General features: G+C 42.6%; 1 protein-coding gene across 8 annotated transcripts in view; it reads right to left on the bottom strand.

Moving 5' to 3' along the window:
• Positions 1–18804, bottom strand: part of CEP350 (centrosomal protein 350) — a 172147-nt gene extending 153343 nt beyond the window's left edge. For 7 of the 8 annotated variants that reach the window (XM_030572799.1, XM_030572802.1, XM_030572804.1 and 4 more), the window contains exons 1-3: positions 18580–18804; positions 2263–2348; positions 33–76 (exon numbers count right to left, since the gene is read on the bottom strand). In XM_030572799.1, the coding sequence (XP_030428659.1) occupies positions 33–76; positions 2263–2335 (117 nt within the window). In that variant the 5' untranslated portion in view covers positions 2336–2348; positions 18580–18804. The remainder of the gene's footprint in view (positions 1–32; positions 77–2262; positions 2349–18579) is intronic. The other variant, XM_030572806.1, reaches the window with a different exon arrangement.
• Between the last annotated feature and the right edge of the window lie 631 nt (positions 18805–19435).

Raw genomic sequence — 19435 nt, 5'->3', positions numbered from 1 at the left:
ACTGATTTCAATCTAGAAAAAATTATACTTACTGTAGCCTTAGTTTGAGAAAAAGTATCCCAGGCTGTGGTTAGATCTCACAAAACAAAAATAAAAGAATAAAAACAAGTTTCCTATTAATTCAAGTAACACAATGAAACAAAACATTTTAAAACAGTTTTGCATGGCTCACTAACTAATTCCTTTTAATGAATTCATCCCAATCTATGAAACTCCTGTGTGTGGAGTAATTATTAGACAGCATCATTAAAACACAGCAATGCAATATTATGATTTTCTTTAAAAACTATATTTTTAACAAAAAAAATCCAAGTTAACAAGAGTTACACAAATTAAGCTGAGCTTCTTATTCCAGCTAAAGCCAGAACACCTATATATTTTAAAAATCCATAGCAAATTCACTACCCATGTGACACACAAATATCTATGGAGTTTTTCCATTATATCTCATGCTTTGAATTTTTATTTATTTATTTTACAAACAGGCTATGAATATATTGTCAATGGAAGCTCCCATTTAGACTACAAGTTGTCAGCTTGTTACTCTTGAATACCAATTTATATATTTAAGTTTCAGAGGTTACATATACAATACGTATAGCCAAGATTTCCAAAGAATGGGTGATAGGTTCATAAGCTTTACTTACTTCACCTCTATAAGCTAAATTTTTAAAGTTAACTATCTTCACAAATCTAGAAATATGACCAAAATTATTGAAATAATATTTAAGTACGATCTTTTTCCTTAGACTATATTGACAAGCATTTTGTAAAAAGAAGTCAGCTTTAAGTGTTGCTAAATGTAATTACATGTTACAGTAGTGCTCAAAAGCCCCAATCAGGATCAGGGCTACATTGCACTTAGATTTCCAGAAAGCCTTTGAGAAGGACCCTCACCAAAGGCTCTTACGTAAATTAAGATGTCATGGGATAGAAGGGAAGGTCCTTTCATGGATTGAGAACTGGTTAAAAGACAGAAAACAAAGGATAGGAATAAATGGTAAATTCTCAGAATGGAGAGAGGTAACTAGTGGTGTTCCTCAAGGGACAGTCCTAGGACCAATCCTATTCGACTTATTCATAAATGATCTGGAGAAAGGGTAAAAAGCGAGGTGGCAAAGTTTGCAGATGTTACTAAACTGCTCAAGATAGTTAAGACCAAAGCAGATTGTGAAGAACTTCAAAAAGATCTCACAAAACTAAGTGATTGGGCAACAAAATGGCAAATGAAATTTAATGTGGATAAATGTAAAGTAATGCACATTGGAAAAAATAACCCCAACTATACATACAATATGATGGGGGCTAATTTTGCTACAATGAGTCAGGAAAAGGATCTTGGTGTCATCGTGGATAGTTCTCTGAAGACATCCACACAGTGTGCAGTGGAGGTCAGAAAAAGCAAACAAGATGTTAGGAATCATTAAAAAGGGGATAGAGAATAAGACGGAGAGTATCTTATTGTCATTATATAAATCCATGGTATGCCCACATCTTGAATAGTGAGTACAGATGTGGTCATCTCATCTCAAAAAAGATATACTGCCATTAGAAAAAGTTCAGAGAAGGGCAACTAAAATGATTAGAGGTTTGGAACAGGTCCCATATGATGAGAGATTAAAGAGGCTAGGACTTTTCATCTTGGAAAAGAGGAGACTTGGGGGGATATATTAGAGGTATATAAAATCATGAGTGATGTGGAGAAAGTAAATTAGGAAAAGTTATTTACTTGTTCCCATAATACAAGAACTAGGGGCCACCAAATGAAATTAATGGGCAGCAGGTTTAAAACAAATAAAAGGAAGTTCTTCTTCACACAGTGCACAGTCAACTTGTGGAACCCGTTGCCTGAGGAGATTGTGAAGGCTAGGACTATAACAGAATTTAAAAGAGAACTGGATAAATTCATGGAGGTTAAGTCCATTAATGGCTATTAGCCAGGATGGGTAAGGAATGCTGTCCCTAGCCTCTGTTTGTCAGAGGGTGGAGATGCATGGCAGGAAAGGGATTATCTGATCATTAAATATTAGGTTCACTCCCTCTGGGGCACCTGGCATTGGCCATTGTCGGTAGACAGGATACTGGGCTAGATGGACCTTTGGTCTGACCCAGTATGGCCATTCTTATGTAAGATATGGTTTTAGCCTTTGACTCAATTAAGACAAATTATATCTACAAAATTTACAATACAGTATAAAATATTACACTATCTAGGATAAAACGGCTTCTAAAGCAAAGCGATATAACAGAGCAAATCCATACCTCTGAGGGAATCCCTGTTCTGAGTGTGCCTTGTGTTTTGTAAAGGCACCTCCTTCGATTTGTTGCTCCACATGCTGTTAGTTTACCTACAAACAGAAACATTCACTAAGGACCAAAAGTATACAAAATAAAAGTGAAGAAAGATCTCTCTTATCTTGATCAGTAAGACCAAAGAAAATGTTTTACCTTCAAATTACACTTTGAAACTCTATACATCACCAGTTGGATCAGACAGGTAACACTGAGTGACCAAAAAGGTGACTACAGCTTGTAATTCTCTTAAAAAGGAACAAGAGTGAACTACTACTGACAATGGGAGACACTGTGAATAAGAATGTTTACAAAGGAGGTTGAAGGCGACCAGAGACAAAAATCCAGAAGGTATGAGGTAAGGCCTCTAACACTATAATAGATTTCAATATAGAAAGACAGAGAGAACCTGTCAGTCCACAGCAACAAGCGCTCCACTAAGTCTGCAGAAATGATAAGACGAACCCTGATAAACAGGCTACATTAACAGCGAACCGAGGAAATAAAACACAGTCAAGGGTCATTCCTAGAGAATTTTGAAAAGCTTTGAAAATGTCTGGCTCTGCCAATGGATGAATGAAAGGAACAACTGACACATGTGCCACCTTAGCCTTTAAAAGGAATAAGGGTCTGAAGTCTGACTGAGATCGAGAAGCATGACAATAAAAGTAATAATTAGACATTTTTTTAAAAAGAGCATAAGACAACTCAATATTCAGTGACATCTTTCCAAAAGCTTCAGAGAGATGCCACAATTTAAAGGCCAGAAGAACACCAAAAGCAGTTTCCTGTACAGGTCTGCTAATGCATCCAAGTACCCCCTCTAAACCCAAACAGTCAGAAGCTATCCTTAAAGAGCTTCGGGTAGGGTAAAACCAAGAAGATTAAAGTTGACAGAGGAACAAACTTTGAAGGTTAAAGACTGGTAATCATCCTGCCATTCTGGGTGATCTGACACTAATGGCCCCAGAAATTCCTCAGGTTGATGGACCTCTGTCCTGAAGCCAATCTAGGGATTTATATAGCCCACATTATTGTAATAGTATCTTAGTATCTGAAATGGCTCTTCCTGTCACTTCGGTGTGAAGCAGACTCCCAGGTAGACCCACTTTCACAGAGCAGTGAAAACAAATTTTTAAATAGCTGTCTTCAGAGGGATATATACCATATATACTCGATCATAAGCCAGTTCGTTTATAAGCCGACCCCCCCAAGATGGATAAGTAAAAATAGAAAATTTTTATAATCTGTTCATAAGCCGACCCTATAATTCAGAGGTTAGCAAACTTTGGCTCCTAGGCCATCCGGAAAAGCCACTGGTGGGCCGAGATGGTTTGTTTACTTTGAGCGTCCGCAGGCACAGAGGTAAACCTAAGTAAACAAAGTGTCTCAGCACGCCAGCTGCTTATCCTGATGGGCCGGGACAGCAACTGGTGGGGAAATTTTTTTGGGGGGGAGAAACTGGGAGTCAGGGAGTAACCCCTGTGACCACCCCGCACATGACCCATCCCTAGCCTGGGACCCCTACACTCTTCCCATCCCATCCCTTCCCACCTTATCTGGGAAGGGCCAGGGGAGGATATTTCTGACCTGGCCGCAGCCTGCTCCGGCGGTGGGGCCGCAGCCTGCCAGACTCGGAGCTGCAGCTGCTTTGGAGGCTGAGGGAGAGCAGTGTGGCCAGAAGCGGAGAGACTCTGGCCCTACCTCTTCCCTTCTGTCTCTGCTGGCTGTGCAGACTCTCCCTGCTCCCTCTGTTGGGGGGAGGGGCTGTGTCCCACCTCTCCCTCTCTATATTCATTCATAAGCCAACCCCCTTCTCTGGTGCTTTCCTTTTTTACTAAAAAAATTCAGCTTATGAGCGAGTATATATGGTAAGTAAGACCTTTCTATGAGAAAATTACTCCAGTTTGAAGTGAGAAAGACTACTTTCTGTAGAGACAGGCTAGACTGCAGAGCACAAGGCTGGAAGCAGGAAATAGACCGGGGTAGGCAACCTATGGCACAGGTGCCAAAGGCAGCACGTGAGCTGATTTTTGGTGGCACTCACACTGCCCAGGTCCTGGCCACCAGTCCAGAGGGCTCTGCATTTTAATTTAATTTTAAATGAAGCTTCTTAAATATTTTTAAAACCTTATTTACTTTACATACAACAATAGTTTAGTTATATATTATAGACTTATAGAAAGATACCTTCTAAAAAGGTTTAAAAATATTAGCATGTGAAACCTTAAATTAAAGTGAATAAACGAAGACTCAGCACACCACTTCTGAAAGGTTGCTGACCCCTGAATTAGACCAAGGCCCCAATCTTGCTCTCAGTGAAATCAATGGTAAAACTCCCATTGAAGACTATCACGCATGTTCTAAGGCCAAGGAACACATCCAAATTCCTTCAATACTATTGGTTATTCTTGCCTGAAAAGGAATGAAAAAAACAACTCAATAGTATGGATTGATGATCTCTTAGAAAAAATAAGTAACTTATGCAAAAAGTGATTACATAATACATGCGAATTTTCTTTAAAAAGCAAATAAAGATTGGGAGTGGGAGTATTTAAAAGGAAAGTGCTTTGAAACAAGAACAGTACAAAGGAATAAAGTGATTTTAAGAGGACTGTGTTTTAAGAGTCCTGAAAAGATGCCTCCACAGTCAACAAAATCTCTCATTAGTCAGCAACTCTTTTTCCCTCAAAGCCCATGAACTTAAATATAGTCTACTAATAGCTCAACAATTACCACAAGGTTTTGAGCAAATTCTTGTTATGGAGGATGAAAAAGCAAAATTAGAAGATGAACATTAAAATGTGACCAAGATTTATATTGGAAGTTATAAGAGCTATTCTTAGTGCCCTTCAGAATAACTGAAGTCAACCCGTAACAAATTATCCAGAAGGCAGGTCACTACATGAAAGATCCACCCTGCTCTTCATCAATGACTGTAGAGTTGGGATGAGAAAACTAGTTCCCTCTCTCCTCTACCCCATACCCACAGACACCAACCTTCTCCTCCTGTTGTGGAGCCCAGCAGTTCTGAATGAGAGGCTCTTCCTCCATCACTTCCCAAATTCCCCTGTTACTCACAGGACTTGTTCCTCTACTGTTGAGATGAAGGCCACCCAACTATACAGGGCCTCTCTTCCCATAAAGGTGGCCCAGTGCTCCATGAAACTAAAACCTTCTAATTTACACCACTTTGCTAGCCAATAGGTCACCTCTAGTATTTTCTGTGAATGGTAAATCTATCATGTAAACTACAAGGACATCCAAAAGGGTCAATGGCAAAATTTGAAACCTAGACTCTCAGATCTCCAACTTCGACTGCTACCACTTGAGCCGCATGAGTAACTACTCATGCCCATCATACTATGTGGTATACCACATAAAGTTAACTAAATGCCTAAACAACAACTATGTGGGTGAAACCAGACAATCACTATGCTCTTCAATAAACTCACATAGAAAAATGATAAAAGACAAGAACACCCTATGACCTGAGTGAACACTTTTCACAAGACGATCATTCTGTCTGACCTATCAGTCCTCATCCTCAAAGGAAACCTGCACAACACTTTCAAAAGACAAACCTGGGAGCTTAAATTCATAACTTTGCTAAACATTAAAAATCACGGACTGAACAGGCACATTGGATTTAGCTCATGCTAAACAGTCTGTTCCACCTTGCACTTAGCTGTGACACTTGGAGAAACTTTACAAGATCCAAAGAAGAGCTCTGTGTGGCTCGAAAGCTTGTCTTTATCACAAACAGAAGTTGGTCCAACAAAAGATATTACCTCACCTACCTTATCTCTCTAATATCCTGGGACTGACATGGCTACAACTTCACTACATATAACTTACCCTATAGAAGGTGTCTCAATGCCCCCCAAAAGCTGTAAGAAAGGAGAGGTTCATCAAGTTGCTGTAGTGATCCAGACCTTTAGATTCCCCTTGCTTTAGAGAAAGTTTAAAGCAGACATACCTAGCTAAGTGCTGGAAAGGCAATGGGTGGAAGAGGGAACATACACGTTAGTGGAGTGTGTAATAGTGTAGAAATGTAAGCACTGCAGAAATTGTAGAGCAGAGGTCTCCAAACTTTTTAAGCACAAGACCACTTTTTGAATTTAAGTGCAACCCAGGCTCTACCTCAAAGAAATGTAGAAACAACAGTAATCACACAAACCCAAACACCCTTGCCCCACCCGAATCCTCACCCCTGCCCCGCCCCTTCTCCGAGGTCCCACCTGCTCACTCCATCTCTGCTTCTTCTGTCGCTGGTTCTCCCACACCCTTACTCACTTTCATAGGGCTAGGACAGGGAGTTGGAGTGCGGGAGTGGGTGCAGGCTCTGGGCTGGGGACGAGGAGTTCGGAGTGTGGGGCAGGGAGTTGGAGTACAGAAGGGGGTTAAAGGTGCAGGCTCTGGGAGGGAGTTTGGGTGCAGAAGGGGGCTCAGGGCTGGGGCACGAGGTGGAGGTGCAGGGTGCTGGTTCAGAGACGGGGCTCAGGGCTCGGGCAGTGGGTTGGGGTGCAGGCAGCCAATGGGAGCAGGCAAGGTCAGTGTGCAGAGACCCCGAACCCCCAGGAGCCACTGTTGGACATGCCAGCCACTTCTAGGAGCAGCGCAGGACCAGGGCAGGCTAGCCCTGCTGCACCACTGGACTGTTAGTGGCAGATCTCCAGTTTGGCTGCAGGAAGTTTGGCAACCTAGACTGTGACCGAGATCGACTGACAGAGGCTCCCACGATCAACCAGTTGATTGCAATCTACCAGTTGGTGACTACTGTTCTAGACAGCGCTAAATTTAATATCAAGAGTCACAAGAATCAGGCAAGCTAAGTTCCAGAACTCTGCTTCTGGAATGGAGATTGGAGAAACCATTCATGCCGATCAGCTGCTTTCAGTATCAAATGATTTGGGCTGCAAGGCACAATGTTGCCCTATATTAGAAATCTCATCCAGTGGACAAAGAGACATGAACCAGCTGAAAACTGCTATATTAGAAAAGTGGAAAGCAAATGTTTATGAAAAGAACCTTCCATCCTTTCACAAAGGCAATTTTGAGAGTTCAGGTGCATCCATCCCAAGATCTTAGCCCAAACAGCAACATACTGGAAGCTACTGGACAGCAATTATGGCCAAAAAGTACTTCTAGCCAGTGCACCTTTTCTTAATATAGAGATGAGATAAAATAAAAAGTTCTGTGTAACTAACTGTATTTATTATTCACCTATGAGCCCCAGTTGTGGACAGCCATAGTGCCACCTATACGCCCTAGTTATGGACCAGGACCCAGCCGTGGTAGGTGCTGTAAAAATACCAAACATTTTACATTTCACTACTCTGTAACAATGTAGTGTAATGTTGAACTCTATGTGTTCCCAAAGCTTTTAATAGAGAAGTTAAAAATATTCTCAAAGTTGTGGCTTGCAACTGCATCCAGAGCAAAAAGTCAAGTGGATTGAGCTGAACCAAGGCAATACAAAAGAACAAACTGTAAATATACAGCTGACATTTTCTTAAATTTCTGAACTTCTTCCACTGCAGACAATCACTATTGGTTAAGAACACAGCCACAACAGGAGTATAAAGGTCTACTACCTCAGCATCCCAATTGCTACGCAACTTCTCCCCAGCTCCAAGCTTCTACAAACAGGGGCATGGTACGCTCTGCTCTACTCCACCTTGTGAATAGCTCCACTGCCTGCCTCTGCTATTCATTACAGTAGAACCTCAAAGTTATGAGCTGACCGGTCAACCCACACCTCATTTAGAACTGGAAGTATGCAATCAGGCAGCAGCAGAGACACACACAAAAAAAAAAGAAAAAAAAAACCAACTAAAAATAAAGGGAAAGTTTTTAAAAAAAAAGATTTGACAAGGTAAGAAAACTGTTTCTATACTAGTTTCATTTCAATTAAATGGTTAAAAGCAGCCTTTTTCTTCTGCATAGTAAAGTTTCAAAGGTATATTAGTCAAAGTTCAGTTGTAAACTTTTGAAAGAACCACCATAATGTTTTGTTCAGCATTATGAACAACCTTCATTCCGAGGTTGTTCATAACTCTGCAGTTCTACTGCATATGATTCTGTCAGTTTCATTTCTTCACACAGAGATGTGAACAGCAGTGCAACTAGCCAGTCTTGTTAATCTCATACTGTTGCTCTTTGAGAAAAATATGAGGGGATAGGGAATACTGGAGCAGTTTACAGATTCAGAAAGACAATACTGCATCCCATTTGACTATAAGGGCTTGAAAAACATTAAATGGCTTTTCAAACCCTATTTACAATGATGTTGACGCACACTGCGTTTTGTTTTGGTCCAGGGAGATAGACTTCACATCTTTCCACTGTTTCAACTCAGATAATGCAGGCAGAGAACCTAACCCTACCCTCTTGTGTAGTTCAAGACCCTGCCTGCTCAACGTGACAAAGACAGGTAGAAAGAAGTATAACATCACATTTATATGCTGGCAAATCATAACACAGCTAGTATGTCTATTTTTAAGCTTACCACCCATGATAATGTTGATTGAACTCTTATATTTATTGACATGAATAATGATTAGGAAAGGATAGTTCGTAAAATAGCTTTACACACAAACAGCTCAAACTTCATTTGTATATAGTTTTATATATCAACATAATAACCAGTTATCTCAAAATTTCAGTAATATCAGAAAAATATGCATTCTAAAAATAACATTCTGAAGTGACTGCTGAGGAAAGACAACAGGAAATTCTTTATATTCAACTGGCTTTAGATCCATCAGTATTATACCCAAATGCACAAAACTTAAACTAAGGATTGAATTTAACTTGGAAAATTGGGACTCATTTTCAGTATATACGTACATAAGCAAATGTGTGCCAAACACCACAACCTATTTTGTGCACACTTTATCAGATGCACAAGCAAATCCACAATTTACTCATGCACGCATGATAAAATCACACCACTCTAGACATGTGGGTATGCAATTAAGGATTTGCATATAAATATCAATTACTGCAAGAGCAAAATAAATATGCATTTTCACACACATGAATTCATATCTAAAAACTTACTGAAAATCAAGTCAGTATTGGCTAAGTGGGAAGGTGCCTGGCTCCCTTGCTGGTCAATTTCTTAAGTTGTTATAAACAATGACAAACCAAATTTCCTTTAAAAGTCTAGTCAAATACTTATCCTGTAAACTAAGGTGATAGACTGAAAGAACAGGGTGTAAAAAGCAGGAAGGAACATTTACCAGAAAAGTTTGAGGACATAGCTACTCTCTGAAAAACCCACTGAAATATGTGCTCAAAGGTAGAACAAACAGCCCACTTAAAGTCATCACCTATTTAGCCGTAAACCTATTAATATTGGAGAAATTGCTTTTAAATCCTACATTACTCTGCTCCTATTAGAGAGATGTGCCATCTAAATTCTTGAAGTCACATGTTTAATTGTGTTATATTATGCACTACTGTTAATGACCCAAGTGTTGATATTTAACTGAAACAAACCAGTTTAAAAGTACATCTTTTATTTTTGTGTTTTCAAAAACTAATGTAATGTTGTAAGACATCACAAAAATCTCAAACAGCAGCAAATCTTTGGAAGCTCTTTATATAATCAAAATGTTTATAGATAGCCCAATTCTCTCCCCCCCCCCCCCCCTGCGTGGCAGGCACTTTTCATAATCCTTCTTCTAACTAAGAATTCAGAATGACGTAACAGATAAGACCACTGGTCCATTTAGCATAGAAGCCTGTCTCTGACAGTAGCAAGTAACATGCTTCCAAGATGTAAAACCTCCTAATGGACAACTATGTAATAAGCATAAGGTCCTGGAATTCTGCTAAGCTCTTTGCCTCAATCATGTATGCAAGCAGAGTTCCACATGTTAGCTGTATACAGTGTTAAAAAAAAAAAAAGTGCTTCCTTTTATCACTTACATTTATTACCTTTTATTTTTAATGTTTTTCCCCTGCTCTTCTATTATGAGAAGTAGGAGCTCCTAACCAACCTCTATATCAGCGGTAGGCAACCTATGGCACGTGTGCCTAAGGCAGCATACAAGCTGATTTTCAATGGCAGTCACACTGCCTGGTTCCTAGCCATCGGTCCGGAGGACTCTGCATTTTAATTTAATTTTAAATGAAGCTTCTTAAACATTTTAAAAACCTTATTTACTTTACATACAACAATAGTTCAGTTATATATCATAGACTTATAGAAACAGACATTCTAAAAATGTTAAAATGTATTACTAGCATGTGAAACCTTACATTAGAGTGAATAAATGAAGACTCAGCACACCACTTCTGACAGGTTGCCGATCCTTGCTCTATATACTATTCATGCAACCTCTTATTCCTCTCCATGCTAAACTACAAATTCCTAATACTTTTCAGCTCTCTTCGTATGGAAGTCTTCCATACCTTTAAACCATTTTCATTGCCTCAGCTTTCACCAGCACAGTAACAACAGAATCTGCATAAAATCTGCATAGTATTTCCCAAAGAGCCACAAGAGATACATTAAAGAGCCACTTGTGGCTCACAAGGCTCAATCCGAGTATCACTGATCTAACCTAAATCTTCCTTGCTACAGCTTAAGCCCATTAATTCTTGTCCTAGCTTCAGTGGACATGGAGAACAACCTCAGCAAGAGGTTTGGGGTCTATTACAGCACTGGGTGAGTGAGGTTCTGTGGCCTGCAATGTGCAGGAGGTCAGACAAGACAAGTGTTTCTCAAACTTTTGTATTGGTGACCCCTTTCACACAGCAAACCTATGAGTGCGACCCCCACCCCCAAATGAAAACAACTAAATAAATTTGTATTTAACACTATTGTAAATGCTGGAGGCAAAGCGGGTTGGGGGTGGAGGCTGACAGCTTGTGACACCCCATGTAATAACCTTGTGACCCCTTGAGGGGCCACAACCCCCAGTTTGAGAACCCCTGGACTAGACAATCTTGATGGTCCCTTCTGGTCTTAAAGTCTATGAGAGACAAAAATAAAGGATGAGAAGAAGCAAGAAAGCCAAGCCAGGTAGACTTCATCCAAATTATTGAGTCCCTCACCAACCAGAGATAGTTTAGTTGAGGGAAAACTCACACAAGCAACATGCCTTCTCCGGCATAGCCTTGAAGAAAGTTAAGGCTCAAACTGGCTTGCTTACTGTAGCTCAGCCAGTTGAAATTTGGGGGGGGGGGGGGAGTTGTCTACCAGCCTGTGCATCAGAATCTAAGGTTTCATTTAAAAAAAATTCTCTATCAGAAAGACTGATCAGCTGAGGAATGATCATCAAAGAAAGATCTGCATAATCAACAGGTGTCTCATTTTTTCACCTGAAGTTTGCAGAGCTTGGTTTCTGGGCAAGTATCTGAGAATGCCACTACTTTTCTTTCGCCAATTCAATCCCAACAAAAAGGTGGAGAAAGGTAGGCTATGGCTAACTCACTCAAGTATGATGGCCCAGGTAAAGTACCACCTAGCAACAGCTAGCACTGGAACCACACTGGTTCTATAAGCTAAGTTCTCTCTCTCACACACACACACAGCTAAACACAATTAAAATACCTTAAAATTATTTACCAAAGGGTTGCATAAAGAGGAACATTTGATGTGGTCTGATACAGGCACAAGCTTAATATTCCGACACCCGCCAAGTATGACAAGAAGGTAGAAACTGAAAAGGGAAGTGCAGTCAATAACTTATAACTTCGGGCTTTGAACACTCAGTGCTATGAAGCACGGCCCACACTGCCTCCAACAGAAATAGCTTTAAGGATAGTCCAGAACCTTGCCAAGCAAATGCCTGGATTCCAAGTGAAGGAAAACACAGAGACCCTCTAAGAAAAATTACTGTTTATTGATACCCAATGAGGACGAGTTGTTGTAATAACTGCCTAATTGTAAGATTATCTATAAACAATGAGTGAAAGTTCACAAATTGTCACCAATGTTCTGTTATATAAAATTGTTTAAGAAAGACAATTAATTTAAACAGAAAGGGATTTACTGATCCCAATCAAGGCCTGTGTTAAGAAAAAACTGGTAAATCAGAGATGAAGAGGACTGGAAATGAATTAACCAAAAATTAATTGTTGAAATTGGACCTATTGGTGGATAAAATAATGAGAAGATGGACTATTCCACCCTACACTCCCTTACAAAGAAAATACCTTTTGCAAAAATTAGCAGAAGCAGCTGCTCTCTGCAAACAACCATTGCAGTGAGCTTTATCATCATGGCTGCCATGCCTACTGTCTCTTGGGAACCCCAGAACTTCTTCATCCCGATCCTCAAAGATGTACTAACCAGAAGGGGGCACAGAGTGAGCCAGATAACATCGCCAGTTCCAGCTAAATCCCAAATATCCTCTGGGATGTGTGACTTTGTCCCCCACAGATCCCCCCAATTATGTCTCTCTCCTCTTCTCTTCGGCCCAATAAAAGTCCAGCTTAGCTGACCAAGACTGTATATTCTGCAACACTGCCGTGCGATCAGAGAGGCAACTAAATGCAATGCCCAAAAAACCCTGATACTAGTACAAGTATGCCAAGTCTCAGGCCATGTCTACACTTATCATGGACAGATTTTGCTACAATCGCTGCAGCAGGGATCGATTTAGTGGGTCTAGTGAAGATCTAAATTCCCTCTCAGCCATGCAACTGCCTGTTAAGCCCCAGGCAGGGGCTCAGGACTGCAGTAGGGAGAGAGGCCTCTCCCCCAGCACGGCCGTGCCGTGGCCGGGCGAGAGGCGCCCCTCCCGGCCGGCCCATCTCAGGCCCACCGGAGCTGCTCTCTCTGGCCACGTCTACACTACAGCATAAAATCGAAATTATTAAAACCGGTTTTATAAAACTGGTTTATAAAATCGATTTTACGCGTCCACACTAGGGCACATTAATTCGGTGGTGTGCGTCCATGGTCCTAGGCTACCATCAATTTCCGGAGCGGTGCACTCTGGGTAGCTCAGTAAAAGAATGAGACCAATAACTTCGATTTCTGTCCACACTAACCCTAAATCGATATAGTAATATCGATTTTAGGGTTACTCCTCTCGTTGGGGAGGAGTACAGAAATCGATTTTAAGAGCCCTTAAAATCGATTTAAAGTGCCTTGTAGTGTGGACGGTTACACGATTAAATCGATTTAACGCTGTAGTGTGGACCAGGCCTCCGCGGAGAGAGAGAGCTAAGGAGAGTCTTTTCTCCCACCACAACCCTGGGGCAGCCCACACCCAAACCCCACAGCCCTAGCCAGAGCCCTCGCCCCTCTCCCCCGCACCTCAACCCTCTGCCCCACTCCTGAGCCCCCTCCCACAAGCTGAACCCCTCAGTGCCACCCCCACCACATTAATTTTGTTATGTGCACCAATATGAAGGTGATGTGTCAAATATCACCTCCATATTGGTGCACACAACAAAATTCATTCCCCACGTGAACGTAAAAAATTAGAGGGAACACTAGCTGAAGACCCACTTAAGTTACCGCAGAGCAATCTCCAGTCGACTCTGATATTCCACTGGAACAAGAGGAATAAGTTAAATCGACAGGAAAGTGTCTTCCGTCAACACAGCGCAGTGTAGACACCGCAATAAGTCAAGCTAAGCTACGTCGACTCTAGCTATGTTATTCACGAGCTGTAGTAGAATAACTTAAGTTGACTTACCCCAGTAGTGTAGACAGCCTTAGAGGTGGCTGACAAGAGAGTGTGGATCTCCGGTGTTTTTCGCAGTGAGTATGCAAGTGAAGCTCAACACCAGAGACAGACTGCATTTCCACCTTTGCTGTTCTGGTTCTTTTCTTTTCTCACTTGTGTGTCGCTTGTTGTTTGTCTTTTGGAAACGGGATTAGACTTTAACAACAAAGCGGAGCAGCACACCAGCCCATTCCAACTAACTTCTCTTTTCCTCACAAAGGACAAGTTATCATCATCCTTAATACCACATAAGAGAGAGTCAACGGGTTTTTTTTTCCTTTAAAGACTGTCTCCAGTTAAAGGGAAAGGGAAACAATGATATTTTTTAATAAATGAACCTAATTTAATGTTTTACATTTCAAAACCTTTAATTGTTTTCCCCTTCTTTATCTCCAAGAAAATGTTAAAAGGACTTTTAAACGCTTTGCTCCATGGTATTAACATGCTCAAGTCTCTGTATACCAACCCATATATATTTAAACTTATTTAATGGGACAGTGACTGGCTTGAGTAACTCCTTTGACTCTGCCCCTATATTCCACCTACATTAATACCACAAGAATATCAGTAGAAACAGACATTCAGAAACTTAAGATGTGAACACTGTTTTCAGTCACAGTGTATCAGAAGTTTTCTCACCCAATCCCAAAGCACATGACTGATTTTAGCACGTGAATGTCAGGCTATGTCATAGAGCTCAAAATAATATAACTTGGAAACTATGTTTTTTCTTTCACGATAATTTCTCTTCTGCTCTACCATCTTGATAGCTAGCATTGTCTGCTATACCACCTTTATGGTTAGTGTCTGCATCCTGGAAAGAAAGCTACTTTTATCTACAGCATAAAGAACCTAGAATCTTCCCAAGACTTGACCATACAGTTCCTGGCATCACAAATCATCTTCCTCATTAGGACGCTGACATTTGCTGGATTTTCATTCATGAGAGTTGTCTGTATCAATTTAACAGGAACATCAACTTAAAAAGGAATCACACCTCCGTATGATTGATTTTTACCTACTATTATTACATGTAACATGTAATATTAATAATTGAAGATTAGAAGAAAAAAACTTCCATTTTTGCCATTTGTTTACTTTTTGTATTTGACAGCACTTTGTGAAATCTTGGACCCCCTGAAGTCAATGGACATTTTGCCATTGACTTACATGGGATCAGGATTTCACTCTCTGTTATTGGTCAGTTTCAACTGACTTGGTACAGTCAATGAGTTAAACTTATTTCCCATTTTGTTTGTGGTTCTTTCATACAAGTCTTCCAACCAAATACTGTACCTGATGCTGCAAACTTGTGCCTGTGGGTAACCTTACTCACTTAACTAGTCCCACTGAAGTCACACTAGACAGAAGTCATGAGAATATTTCAAGTTTGTAACACCTGTACAACTTGCAAACTCTTATGGCCATGAGTACTTTACTCATATGGATCTCAATTCAGAAAAGTACTTCAGCACATGCCTAATGTCTTGTCTGCACTCGGAGAGTTTTGCCAGTATGGTTATACCTGTACTGTTAATCATAGGCACCAACTTTTCCCGGCACTGGTGGGTGCTCACACCCCTGCCCTCACCCCTGGACCAGCCATGACCCGACTCCACCCCTACCCCGCCTCCTCTTGGCCCAGACCCACCCCATTCCAAACTCTTCCCCAAAGTCCCCGCCTCCTCCCTGATCCTGTTGGACCCCTTCCCCAAATCCTCACCCCAGCCCCTCCTCTTCCTCAAGCGCACCGTGTTCCCCCCCTCCCCACTCCCTCCCAGCACTTTCCAAGTGCTGAGAGTTAGGGGGAGAAGCGGGAAGGAACACTCAGGGGGGGCAGAGGTGATCTGGGGCAGAGCTGCCGATGGGCTCCAGCCCCGGAGCACCCACAGGGTCGGCACCTATGCTGTTAACTGGCAAAACTCGTCCACTGTGGACAGTTATACCAGTATAGTTTATGTCAGTTCAAACTAATATAAGCTATACTAGAGTAATTGTGTCCATACTAGGGCTTATATTGACAGTAGCTGGTAAAATATGTTGGTAGTCACACCTCTAATTGTTATGGATATACCTATATAAAAGTTGTTGACAAAGTCTAATTTTAATTACACTAGTAATCCTACTGACTTCAACTGGTATTATTCTGATGCTTAAAGTTAGGCTTAAGAACATGGTCTTAAAAACATTGCTTCATTTGAGCCAAGAATGGTCCCATTAAAATCAACGGAATATTCATGTGAGTAATCTGATTCATGGGTGTGAGACAAACGAACATTCCTGACAATTCTTAAAACAAATTTAAACTGTATTCAAGAGACACCGCATACCTTTGTTTTAATAGCATCCCTCTCTTTGCTCCAAAAAGTTTACTGTGTTAGTGTGGACACACCATTAACATTATCATTTTAGTAATGAAACTGTTTTAGTGATAAAGATTGCATGAAGCAGCTAGTTGTCCCACTTGCCCTTATAACAGGTTAGTGCATCCACACAATATCAGAGTTTGACAGAAACATTTAACTGAATCCACACTCAGTGTGCCTTACAAATTTGGATGCATCAGTACATTCTGGGACTCTTAAGGCACAGTATCTATCCCAGATTCCCCAGAATTTTTGCTAAGAGCAGAATTTTTAGCCATTTTTCAGATGAAAGGTATTGTATTATGGTGTAAACTGAAAGAGAACCAGAAAGTAAAACTGACCAGTCTAGACGTAGATCTGCACAAATTCAACCACGCATTAAAATAAAAACCTATATTTCCAGGTCCTACAGGGCTTGTCTACGCAAGAAAGTTTACCTGCTTTAATTACAGTTAAAGTAGGATAATTCCCCGCCACAACTGCGGATGCAGTTGTTATACCAGTATAACTTATTCCCTTAGGCCTTGTCTACACTGCCACTTTACAGCACTGAAACTTTCCCACTCAGGGGTGTGAAAAAAATACCTCCCTGAGCGACACAAGTTTTAACACTGTAAAGTGGCAGTGTAGACAGTGCACCAGTAGCTACTCCCTTGGTTGGGTGGCTTTTTTACTGCCCTGGGACAGCTCTCTCCCAGCACTGGTATCGCAAGTACACGTAGCTTTATCACTGGTAGTGAAGACAGACCCTCACAGGGTATGGCTACACTTAGAGCTGCACAGCGCGCTCCCGTGGCAGTGCTTTGAAGTGTGAATGTGGTCGCGGCACCAGCGCTGTTCTCTCCCAGCGCTGCACATACTCCACCTCCCCGTAGGGATTAGCTTACAGCGCTGGGAGCCGCACACCCAGCGCTGTGGCAGTGTTTACACTGGCACTTTGCAGCGCTGTAACTTGCTGCACTCAGGGTATGGCTACATTTGGAATTTCAAAGCGCTGCCCCGGCAGTGCTGCGGGAGTGCTGCCGCAGCAGCGCTTTGAAGTGTGAGTGTAGTCAGAGCGGCAGCACTGGGAGAGCTCTCCCAGCGCTGCATGTAAACCACATCCCTTACGTGTGTAGCGTGCAGCGCTGGGAGCCGCGCTCCCAGCGCTGCTGCCCTGATTACACTGACGCTTTACAGCGCTGTATCTTGCAGCGCTCAGGGGGGTGTTTTTTCACACCCCAGTTGCAGCGCTGTAAAGTGTGAGTGTAGCCAAGGCCTCAGGGAGGTGTTTTTTCACACCCCTGAGCGAGAAAGCCGTAGTGCTGTAAAGTGCCAGTGTAGCCAAGCTCACAGAAAGGGAAGTAAGCGATACCAGTACAGCCAAATCCACATTAGCAGTTGTACTAGTATAATGATGATAGTTTTTTTTAAAAAGTATCACAACCCAAAATCACAGTCACACCAGTACAAAATCTGTGTAAAGATCAGGCCACAAACAAATAGCTTAACCCAAATTTGTAAAATGCCTGCTGTGTTATGAGTGCATGCAAGGTGTACATATAGATATTGTACATTCAACGCATTTCAACACTTTTGTAGACAAGTGAGGACAAGGCTATGAAAGTCAATCCATCACCAAATGTACGCTTGGTATTTTAAAACAAGGTTTTACAAGCCTAGTATTAACACAAGGGGGTGTGTGTGACTTTTTTAAATAGATACATTTAAAATGAAAAGTGGCTGTGAACATTCAACAGCGTTCACCACCCAGATGCCATGCCCGAGCATGGGAAGCAGAAAGGGAACTGGGCTAGGAAGAGCCGTGATCGAGGCTAACCCAGTTTCATTTTCCAAGCGGCGCGGAGCAGAAGCAGAGTAGCCAGCCCCTAGACACATCTGAGCGGAGCAGCTGGCTCAGGTTTCGCTCGCGGCGGCCTTAGCAGCCCGGCAGAAAGCGCCGCTGGCTAGTGCGGGGCATAGCCCTACAGGATGGTCTCTTTAAACAGGGAATGACAGCATGGCCCGGAGCCAGGGCTGCCCAGCGCTACGGAGACCCGGCGGCGGAGGTCCAGTGGGTCTGGCAGCTCTGGGGGCGAGTCACGGCCCGGACGTCCCACCCCCGGGGCTCCACCTCGTCCCAGGAGACCAGGAGCCGAGGCGGCCGCGGGGCGAGGCAGGGCAGGGCCCGGCTGAGGACAGAGGACAGGCCGCTGCCAGCCGCTCTCCCCCTTCAGGCTCCTCACCTGAGAGTCGCCGCCGCCTCCCACCCCGGGGGCAGCTCCCAACGCATCATGGGGGGGGCTGGGAGCCCGGTGCAGTTAGCAGCACCCCTCGCTTTGCTCCTCCACGGGCGGCTGCGTCCTTCCCTGGGCCCGGCACGGGTTCGATCACCTCAGGGGAGCTCGCCGGCCGCCATTACCGGCCAACGACTGACACGGAGCGGCGGCGACAGCGGCGCGAGGCAGGGCGGGAACAGCCGGCCACGCCTCGCGAGAACGGCCTTATCTATGACCTTCCAAACATGGCGGCGCCCCTACGACTCCCTGCCCCAAACTATACTTCGGCCATATTGGGTGTGGCACAGCTTCCTGCATATGTCAGGGTGCACCTGCCTCAGCTGCGATGTAATACTCGGGTACTGGCACCTCAGCTTTAGATCTGAGAGAAGGCAGAGCTAACCTTTGGAGGGACAACAGCTGAGCAGGGAAGGAGAGGAAAGATTGCTCACAAAACGTGCTCCAAGAGTGGCAATGGTTTGACTAGAACCTCAGTACCTAGAACCAACTATTTCTTCTGCCCTTTGTAAGGGATGGGGACCACCCCTACCGCTAAGGTTGAGACACAGTTTAAGACCTGGAGGACGTCTATTGCAGAGCTGGTGTGGTGTATACCTTAAGCCTGGAATGGCTGCTTTTCAAGGGTTTAAGTTTAGATGTATTCAGTGCTGGTGGTTATGCCGTCTTAACTCTCTGTTAAGAAAATTTTGGGACAGTGAATCCAAAAATAGCTCCACAAAGGTAGTGTAGTTTCCTAACCTCCATTAAAATCAATGAAAAAGGCCCTACCAAATTCACAATCCATTTTCTTCAATGTCACAGT

The sequence above is a fragment of the Gopherus evgoodei genome, chromosome 8, assembly GCF_007399415.2.
Source record: "Gopherus evgoodei ecotype Sinaloan lineage chromosome 8, rGopEvg1_v1.p, whole genome shotgun sequence".
Taxonomy (NCBI): Eukaryota; Metazoa; Chordata; order Testudines; family Testudinidae; genus Gopherus; species Gopherus evgoodei.
The sequence above is the reverse complement of the archived record's forward strand: the minus strand, read 5'-3'. Positions and strand labels throughout refer to the sequence as shown.